The sequence below is a fragment of the Anabas testudineus genome, chromosome 4 (assembly GCF_900324465.2).
Source record: "Anabas testudineus chromosome 4, fAnaTes1.2, whole genome shotgun sequence".
NCBI classification, from domain to species: domain Eukaryota; kingdom Metazoa; phylum Chordata; class Actinopteri; order Anabantiformes; family Anabantidae; genus Anabas; species Anabas testudineus.
In genome coordinates, this window is record NC_046613.1 from 13,054,590 (window position 1) to 13,064,632 (window position 10,043).

Genomic DNA, 10,043 nt, shown 5'->3' on the forward strand with positions numbered 1-10,043 from the left:
ACCGCTGCGCTAAAGTAGTCTGAGTTCTCATTATACCATCACGACTTCTGACAGCAATTATCTAACCCAGACAAAATACATGTGAGTGGACGTGTTTAGCTGCATGGGGTGAAGTGCATCAGTTCTTACCTTGTCTTTTCATCTTGCCATAATTACAGTTTACTACACATTTCTCTCTAATTAGGCCTTCTCCTTTGCCCTTTAACTGTGCCGTTTGTGGGAGTCTGAGGGCTTGAGAGCAAAGTGAGCATCTGTATAGAAGCTCTTGTTACCAGAGCAGTAACCCAGACAGATGCTGTGATGCCCTCTGCATGTTCACTGCATGTGCTCGTGAGATTTATGTAGATGGTGAGAGGGAAAAGGACTTCTGCATAGCCAAGCTGTTCTTCCTGACATACTCACCCAAGTTGCCTCCACGTCATGTCACCTTGGAAACTTGGTCTCAGCTCAACTTGGCGAGCCTTAAATCGCTCTCTTTACTTGCAGACTTGTGGCTGGTGCTGTGAATATGGCTCTGTCTTGATCGGCCTCCCCCTCCTGCCTCATTGTCTCACACTGTGGTCGAGAGCAGCTTTCTTTTCTCTGGGTATGGAGGAGCTTTGCGGGGCTCCTTCACTTTCTTTGTATGCTCAGACAGTCTATGGTGGGGGTAAGGTGGGGGTTTGTGACTTTTGCGGACTTGTGTGGTGAGTGGTTTAGCTGTGGCTGCAGTGGTGCACACCTGTGGCGCTCCATGAACAGAGCCTGCTGAGGATGCTCGCCTCTCTCTGTCAGCGTCGGACACAGTTTGAGTTTCTGAGTCGGTGGGTGGGCCGCCAACAGACGGAGTTGATGATGGAGAGAGTAGGCCAACAGATGGGTGGTCGCTTTGTGGGGTCTGATAATACCCAACTTTGGTCTCTATGATGACAGAAGGGCTGAGGACGGGGGGCGGGTGAGGCTTTGTAGACAGTGGGGAGGGAGAGGAAACAGGGCTGACCCTCATGGAGGAGGAAGACATAGGGGAGTGAGGCTGAGAACCAGCGCTGCTGGGTGTATTGAGGTTTACTGTTAGAGGGGAGAGACCTGGAGTGGGAGGTCGAACAGGGAGGTTTCTTTGGGGAGACAAAGTACAGTTATGGGGGGTGAGGTTCTGAAGTTGAGGCGGAGTGGACGGTCCACCTTTCCTGGAAGAAGACCCAAACCTACAGGTGAACCGAGTTTGGCTCCTCTCTGATGTAAACCCAGAGCTCACTGGGTACAGCTGCACACTGTGATAATCTCTCCTGATGGTACCGGTTGAGTCTGTGGTCCCTGGCTGCCCTTGAAGATCTGAGGGCCTCTCGACTTTGCTAGAGCTGGACCCCGAACTGGAGCTAGTGTTACTGGCAGGCTTGGTGCTGTCGTCTCTTGTGGTGCCGTGCTGCTCCTCGTCATTCAGATCAACTACTGAAGTTAGATAGTCAATATGTTGCACCACCTAGAAAATACACACAGTGATGGATAAATAAATATGATGATGAATGAGACAGACTTTTACATATCAGTTTTCTCACAAGTAGTTCCTCTCAGTATGTAAATCCTGCTTTACAAACAGGTTTATGGTGTTGGAAAGCTTTATGTGTTACCATTCAGTGGGGAGTAGGATTTAATGCACTGTATCCATCCACTGAATTATGGGAAATGTAGGATCTACAGTTACTGGGTCAAGGGTGTCTTAACCTCTACTGCTTTCTTTGTTTGAGATTTCTTTTACTAGGACCCCCATAAATAGTGCTGAAATGTATTCAGCACTATTTAAATGTATTCAGCATTAATTGTTTGAAAATCTGAAAGTTGCTCAATTTAAATTTGTTTAAAAACAGAGACGTTATAAATGAGCCGCTCAGTTATTGATATTATTTGTCCAGTCTGTTATTCAACATTATACCAATAATGTAAAGAGTTTTATTTCTAGCTGAAGACATAATGTGTTGTGAAAAACTCTTGAAAACATTTAGGAAGGGGCACTGTAGCTTTTACATAATAATGGATATTTTAAACGATAAGGTTTTGGGTAATTAATTTTGCTGCATCAAGCCGCAGATATAATTTAGGGCATTTGAGAAGTGAACACTTGCCAGATATATAGCTCTGAGCTGTAAGTGTGTCACATGAGCTTGTACTACACAGTGCAAAAAATGTTTAGCTCTGCCTGGAAAGAAGCAGATTGCTGTAAAGTAAATGCAGGCTAATTTCCCTTCTAATACTTCTTAGTAAATGGTGAAAAGTAATCTCTGACTGTCTAGATGCATGGATTTTGAGTGCACAGCCTGTAATAAACTGTATCCACAGCACACATATTTGATGCAGAGACTTGGCCATTCTGGTGGACACACACACACACACACACACACACACAGTACACAGAGAGACTGGAGAAAATTACACCTTGGAAAATGTTGACCTATCTCTTCACCTGCTCTATGTGCGCAGATAAATCCTCGGCCCCTGCTGGAACAGATGAATTATTGTTTAATTCTCTGTGTTCAACAACATCCTTGTTGAAGTCAAAAGATGACCCAATTTGCCTTTTTTTTTTTTTTTATGCTGTAGGTCTTTGCGTGAGACATTTCATATTAACTTTCAAGTACAGTGTGTGTGTGTGTGTGTGCACGTCGAGTGACTCTGGGCAGGTGGTGCTTGTTAATGTCAGAAATCAGAAGAGATAAAAGAGCAGAGGACCTTGGTTTTCATCTGCAGCTCCCAAGAGTGTTTATTAAAAACAACATTTTCTGACCCCTCAGGTCCTCACATGTGGCGCTGATGAGTGCTGAGAGATGTTTATTGTGGAGCATTCACTTCCAGATCCACTCATTCATTGTTTTGCTTGTAGTTCAGAGTCATATTGCAGTTTGTGATCTTCCAAAATGCCCTCGCAGGAGATTGCCTTCATGTGCAAGCTTGCCTTTGGTGATGTTTTTTTCTCATGCACTGTGACAGGGAGATCTTTAGTGTTGCTTTAATATTTGTATGATGCTTGCTTAAAATGCTTTAAAGGCTCAGTCTAATTCTTTTTTATTACTGTGATTGATTATTAAATCAAACTGAGGGTTGCTGCTCATGCAACAGAATGATAAAACAGGCCTTTGAAATAAATATGCTACCAAAGTCTTCTCTTGTGCCTTATCTTTCTTTGATCTGTCGTCTCTGTTGTGAAAATTTGGGAGTTTTTATCAGTGTCTGCTTGCTCCCCCTCCTCCTCACCTTCTTTTTGTGTAGCTATGTGGTCTTTCATCACTGTTATATTAATACTGTCACACAAAACCTCGCAGCCAGGATGATGAGGTTACTACCTCAGGATTAGCTCTGACCCTGTAGATACAGATCAAATGCCAAGAGGCGAGATTTATGTGTCACTTTTACTGGATGAGAATTACGAGGCAGAGATACTCAGACATAAATGGATTATAAAAAGCATCGGACGCTATCCAGCTGTGCCTGGAGCAGCATCTGTCCATAAGGAGGGAGAGTGGAGGAAGAGATGAAAGGGGATGTTAGAGGAGGAAAGACAGAAATGCAGAGAGGAAGGTTTGCTTAATGTCACACAACATCATCTCAACAACCTCTGAATGCATCAGGCAAATGGGGCATAACTATTATCACGCTCACGTCTGAGAAAAGTTACGCATGAATTGGACATGAGTGCAGTAGATGTTTGGAGACCGATGACAGACAAGAGTTATGGAAACACTCTGCAGTCTGTAGTGGATTCATGCAAACCTCCTGCTGACTTTTTAATGAATGTTAAATTCTGCTGAGGGTGTGCATTTGTAGTAGTTGTAGCAAAATGTTTAAGGTAATGTGAGAGGGTGTTCTCTTCCTGTTCTTTTCACTAAAGATATGTGGTGATTTAGTCTTTCTGCTGGAATAAGCACTGTTTTTGTTGTTTCTTCCCTTTTAGTTCTGCAGAAACAGGAATCTTTGATCTCACCTCTTTCATTTCCTGGTGAACATCCCTGAGTGCTGTAAGAACCTGCTCCAGGTTGTCCACCACACATTTGATCTGGTTTCGAACCACCTTCATGTTGCAGCCAGCTTCCTTCCTCCGTGGCTCCACTTTACTCTTTAGTCTGTGCTGGACCCAAGTCTGGTTCTGGCCCAGGACTGCAATGCGCTCCGAACTAGGTCGGGGTTTTCTTGGTCCTTGCAGAGTTGTGGAACAGCGAAGGCCTCTCTGGGGATTCTCTGCGGAGAAGAGGACTCCATTTGGGTATCCGTTTACACCCTCCACAGGTGGTTCCCTCAGCACCGTCAGGTCTCTCTGGCTCTGGGAGTTTCTGCTCTGTTGTTCGATGCAGCTGAAGCTGGAGCTAAACCCGTGCTGCCTCTCTGTAAGTCCCTGAGTGTCGGAGCCGAGCCAGCTGGATGAATGGAGGTCTCTCTGACAGTTGGTGGTGTGGCTGGTGTAGTCCCACATCCTCCTCCTCCCGTCCTCCAAGCACACCACAACAGGCACCTTACAGTTTGGCTCCTCGGTGAACGGTGCAGGAACAGGAACAGGAACAGGAGGGGGTCCCACCAGCGGCCCATATTTCCTCACTGTGGTGCTAGTCCCATCACTTTTAGGGTGAAGGAGACCTTGGTGGCTGCTCCTAACAAAGCTGTGATTGTCTTGAACACAGGTGGAGCTGTTGATCAGACTCTGTTGTCCGTCCTCCGGTCTAATCTGCACGTTGGGGTCTGGGTCCAGCTCTGCAGGCTGGTTCCAGCTGGCAGTACTGTCCTCACTCTGCTTCCCCAGACTCCCTGGCAGAATGTGGTGCCCCCTCAGCACCACTGGCAGCATCCTCGCCACCCCCACGCCATTACACCGAAGTTCACCCTTCTTTGTCCGGTCTTTTCCCTGGATGGAGAAGAATCCATTCCCCTTGGCTCTCTCCAGTGAGGTCAGGTTGTTGCGGGCCTCGGTTTTAGATTTGTACGATCCATTCAGCCCCAAGTCACTGCTGTGGTGTGGCTTCAGAGTATTGCGCAGCCATGGGATGAAGTGAGGGGTGTGAGGCTTGAAGCCCTTTTGCTCCCCAGGTGCTGGAGCCCTGCTGTCAGAGAACATGGTGATGGATGATGTCCTGCCACCTCACAGAAGGAAGAAGAAGCAGAAGAAGAACAGGAGGACTCCTGAAACACAGAGAGCTTCCTCCTCTTTTTCCATGAATCTCCTCCTATCTTTGCCATTAACTTCGACTCTATCTGCTCTGTCTTTAGTCTCTTTTCCCCCTCCCTCCTTCTACTAGCCTGTCTCCAAAACTTTTATCTTCTTTTTCCCTCCTCAGCTCAGATCCCACCCACCCACTCCCCTTTTCCTGCTGAATTCTGTTTCCGATTTTATCACCCAGCCCTTTTTTCCTCTTCTTCTCCCTCTTTCTTTCTGCTTCTCCTCCCACTATCCTCTGCGTTGTGCTCCGGATCCCCTCACCCCCTCGTAGGGCCGGCCTTGGAGATGCCGAGGGCCTTTCTCTCTCCGTCTTCGCTCTCTGCCTGCCTGCGTATCACTGGCTCAGTGGCAGTGGAGGCTTCCTGTCTCTACATCTCTCCCTCTCTCCCTCTCTCTCTCCCTTCCTGTCTCTCCCTCCCTATGCACTGCACTGCGCTGCCTCCTATCCTCGCTCTTTCTTCCTCCCACTCCCTCTCACTGCTCTAACTACCTTTCTCTATTTCACTTTTCTCTCCCCATCTCTGTCTCTGTTACTCTCTACTCTCATCTAAGAACCTCTTATCGTCCTCTCTTTACAACTCCCTCTCTTTTTCTCCTCTTTATGCCAGTCTTTTTCTTCCCCCTAGCCCCACCTCCCATTTGCCAGGGAGAGCAGCTGAACTTCAATCAAGACGCCAGTGTTATTAATCCCCCATTAGCCAATGTATACCCACGTGATTCCCCCTGCTTCCATTCTCATCTGATTACTCCTTCCCTGGCTCAGCCCTTCAAATTAAATGCTGCTTAAGATACCAGAGGGGGTTTAAAGAAGTAGGAGAGGACGGCAGCAGGAAGAGATGGAGGAGGAATAGCAGGGGGCACATAATTGTGACCTACAAGATGAGGGATCAGCACCAGTTTGACAGAAACTATAAGCTGCCTGGCTACAAACAACAGCCTGTCTGAGGCATGGCTCTCCCCAGTTTATTGTAACTGTCAGCAAAAAGTGTCAAGTTGCATCCCAGTTGTTTTCTTGTTTTATTTTCAGTCGCACATCCAACTTTCATTTGTTCCAATTATGCAGAGACAGCTGCTATTTTCGGGATTCTCATTCAAATTCCAATTCTTGGCTGTCTGAATTAGATTTCTTGTGTCTGACAAGCCCAAAAATGCCTCCTAGGTGCTTTTTCTCACTCAACTGCAGATGCATAGATGGGTCCCTCCTTCTCTGCCAACATCTGAAATGAAAAGATGGCAGCCGAGCCACACGAAAGCCCTGACAGTCTGCTGTCACTCAGCAGTGAGACACTCAAAGCATCTGTCATTCTGTTAGTATATTCCTCTGGTAGTGCCCTGGTAAGATATGACTTTATTCACTTCATTCATCACTGACATTGTCTACTATACAGTTACGTGGGGGGAGAGACAGACACAGGCTTGGTGTAATCTGCAGGCTAAGAAGATTCCTGCCTACATGCCGAGAGATTGCTGTCAGCCTGTAATGACCACTAGTTTGGATGAAAAAAACAATAAAGAGTAGAAGTAATACAGCAGCCACTGTTAATCCTTAAGAGCTTCTTTTTCCTCACGGCATCCTGGTGCAGACGGCCAAAGTCTGTCGATGCTCTGTCAGAGTTGATCTAAAAACATGTCTATGTATGTCTGCACGTGTGTGCATGTTAATGCTTAAATTGTTTTAAATCATGAGAGTTTATCTTCAATTAACGGTAATTATTTAAGTTCAAGTGTATTTGAAAAGCACAGATTCATGCAAATGTAATTCAAAGTGCTGTACTTCCATCCACATTAACCTAACTGCTTTTCCGCTTAAGGATCACAGAGGGCTAGAGACAATCCCAGCTGTCAGTGGGTAGAAGAGCTGTACAGAGTGATCAAAAAGAAATAATACAGACACACACATTCAGTATATATGTATATGCATACATTAAAGGGATCAAATATTACTTGATGAGGATAATAAAAACTCATCTTAAGCTAAATAAACCCATTAAACATCAATTCAACTACTTAAAAAAGTGCTCAGTCAGCATAGCATGGCTAAAAGGATGATTGTGTCTTTTTTTTTTTCTTGGTGTGTGACTTATTTGCAAAACCAGTCAAACTAATGCAGCTTAAAATGTACACACATTTTAATAACATAAAAATGTTTAATATAATCGACTACATATGCAAAAAAATAAAAAACTTCCCTGAATATGTTTCTGTTGGAGTGTGTGTGTGTGTGTGTCTCAGAGACCTTGAATTCATGTCTTTTAAAGGTCTCAGTTTTCCTCCAATCAGCCTCCCACTTTGTGAGGTCCATAAATAACGTGGCAGTGAAACACACAATCAGCGCTCATTTCAAAGTCAGTGTGGAATAATAAGTAGCTGTCACCGTCGATGTCCATTTGAGGCTGGTCAGCCTCTCGAGCCTGGCTGCTCTTTGCTCCATGCATTAATGTGTGAGTGAAGAACAATAACAGACAGTAAGACGTCTGAAGAAGGGAACATTTCTGCAGTTTGCAGTTTTTATTTTTACATGTCATCTTCTTATGCAGACTTTTCCAGCAGGAGGCCTTTTTGTCACCATCATGTAGTTTCTTGTGTCGGTGGAACAGTTGGGAGCAGGAAGGAAGACAGACAGAGCATATGGCCTCCTTGTAACCTTGTCCACTGCCTCCTGTGACGCTCCCTCTTGTTTTGAGTCATGTAACAGGCCTGACTGTCCACCAAGGAGCGGCAGCGCGGATGCGCTGGGTACACTTCAGCTGCACGTGCGTGTGTGTGTTTGCTGAACCTTACTGCCAGATACAGATACAGTTTCCTGGTTGAATTTCTTCAAGCAGAGACACAGACAGAAACAGAGAGCGAGTGTGCCACTGAACACCTTACATAACTCGGTGTAAAAGATAAATGTAAGCGCAATGCTTTGAAAAGCAAAAGGCGCCATGTCTGTCAAAATTTTCCTCTGCAAAATGGTTTTCAGTCACAGTGCGATTGCCTCTGGGGACTTGGGGAACTTTCTAAAGCCACCTGGACAGCAGAGATGTGTAGTTTGGGAGGATTATACGTGTTCACAGGACTGTGTTCTTTATTTGACACTGTATTTACACTGTGAAAATGAGAAGTTTCCTGAGAACACAGTGTTCTCTTTTGTGGTATTAAAAATGGAAGTGAGCAGATGCTGTCTTCCCTGAAGTGTCCAGTGTCGCGCTGGTGATAATCCTCAGGGCTTCGGCACTAAGTTCTGTGTGTGTGCGCGTGCGTGTGTGTGTGTGTACAGCACTGCCTTTCCCGTTCTCTCATGTATATTTTTATGTTGTTTGCTTTTGGATTCCCCTCCGCTGTGCTTTTCATCCTTGAACAACACGTCAGTCAGGTGCTCTCTGAGGACTAGAGTGAGTGAGGAACAGAGAGACGTAGGGACACCAAGACACCAAGAAAGAGCAAAAGAGAGACAGAAAAGGGGAGGAAGACGGGGGGGGGGGGGGAGGTTTGAAAGACTTCTAACTTCCAAGCTGACTGTCATAGCTGTGCTTGCCGGGGGGGAGAGCACCTTTAAGCATACTGGATGAGTAACGATGTGGAGGGACTACAAAAGCAAAGTAATACATAATAAGCAGCGTTCACTCTGCTCTGCTCTGCCAGCTAACCTACATGAGATCGGCGTAGAGGAAAAAATTTGGAAGTGCTCAAAAGGTCGACGTAGGGCTCGTGTAAAAGGGGCTTCTCTTTTAACACTCTGCACAGACTGTAAGAAGATTTAGACAGTATGGACGACGAAGTCAGACAGAGATGTCGGCCTCAACACGTGGATTTCCATAGCAATGAGGAACAAAAACAGACACTATGGTGACTGAATCAAAACGTGACAAAATACTTCAGTACTGTATTTAACCACAGTTATAATCGGACAATAACTTTTTTTTTTAGCTTGAGGTATCCACTTCTGCTTCTCGGTTTGACTTAGTTTGTAAAACACACACTGCTGTCATCAACTACGGTCAGAAATGGCTGCATCATTTTGAGCTTCTTCTCAAGTACAACCCGTCTTTTGACTGTAATTTCAGTCCTTTCTCATTCATTAGGACTGAAAGGCATTTTCACTGGCACTGACGATAAAAGAAAATGTAGGAATATGACTGTGCGATGTTGTACGAGTGCACAGAATCGCCTGCTGTTTGAACACAATGCCCTGTGGTTTGTTTTGTTGCACCACCCAGAACTCAAACATGAGGGTGTTTGTGCCCATATTGACAGACAGCCAGACTTTGAGGTGTTATGCCAAAGCTAACTGTCTGTATCCTTGTAGGGATGGACCATGAAAATTTTGTTCTGTTTGTCCTTTCCAGCAGGGCTGTATGTGCACCAAGCCAAGCAAGAGAATCATTCATTTGTTATTTTTGATCCCAGAGAAAAGCGTGATGCTACAACTGCCCTGCTCAACTTTGTTTAGGTCAGGATATGAGTGTGAACCACAAATCACAACTCTGTAATCTGCACTTGAACACTTGAGTGGAAAGAGTAATGGGTCCTCTGCATGCTTCATCTTTTTTGCTTCCTCATTCTTTAGGATGGAGGACAGCTCCTTTGTAGTCACTTCATTATGTAGAAATGATAATTATGCCCCAGTGAAAGCTAGCCTCACCAAAAATGTATTAAAGCCCTCATTCACATCTACTGATAATCACATCATGAACGTCTTTTTGAAAATTTCATTTTCAGAAAGCGTTTGAGCAAGAAAGATGCTAGAAAGAGGAAAAGTAACCAAGATATGACTTTTAGTTTCCCCCCGAAATACCTTTGCCACTTTTATAAGTACATTAAGATAGAGGACAGGCAGAAATGAGTCATTAAAGGTGATGTCAGGATGTTTTTACTTTATTTG

The 10,043-nt window shown here is 45.0% G+C and overlaps 1 protein-coding gene across 1 annotated transcript; it reads right to left on the reverse strand.

Annotated features, from left to right (window-relative positions):
• Window positions 1-306: 306 nt before the first annotated feature.
• On the reverse strand, window positions 307-5,276 carry LOC113151966. The gene is made up of 2 exons (XM_026344846.1): window positions 3,953-5,276; window positions 307-1,459 (listed from the first exon to the last, which is right to left on the reverse strand). The coding sequence occupies exons 1-2, from the start codon at window positions 5,072-5,074 to the stop codon at window positions 551-553; spliced, it is 2,031 nt and encodes a 676-aa protein (XP_026200631.1). The 5' UTR covers window positions 5,075-5,276; the 3' UTR covers window positions 307-550.
• Window positions 5,277-10,043: the final 4,767 nt, after the last annotated feature.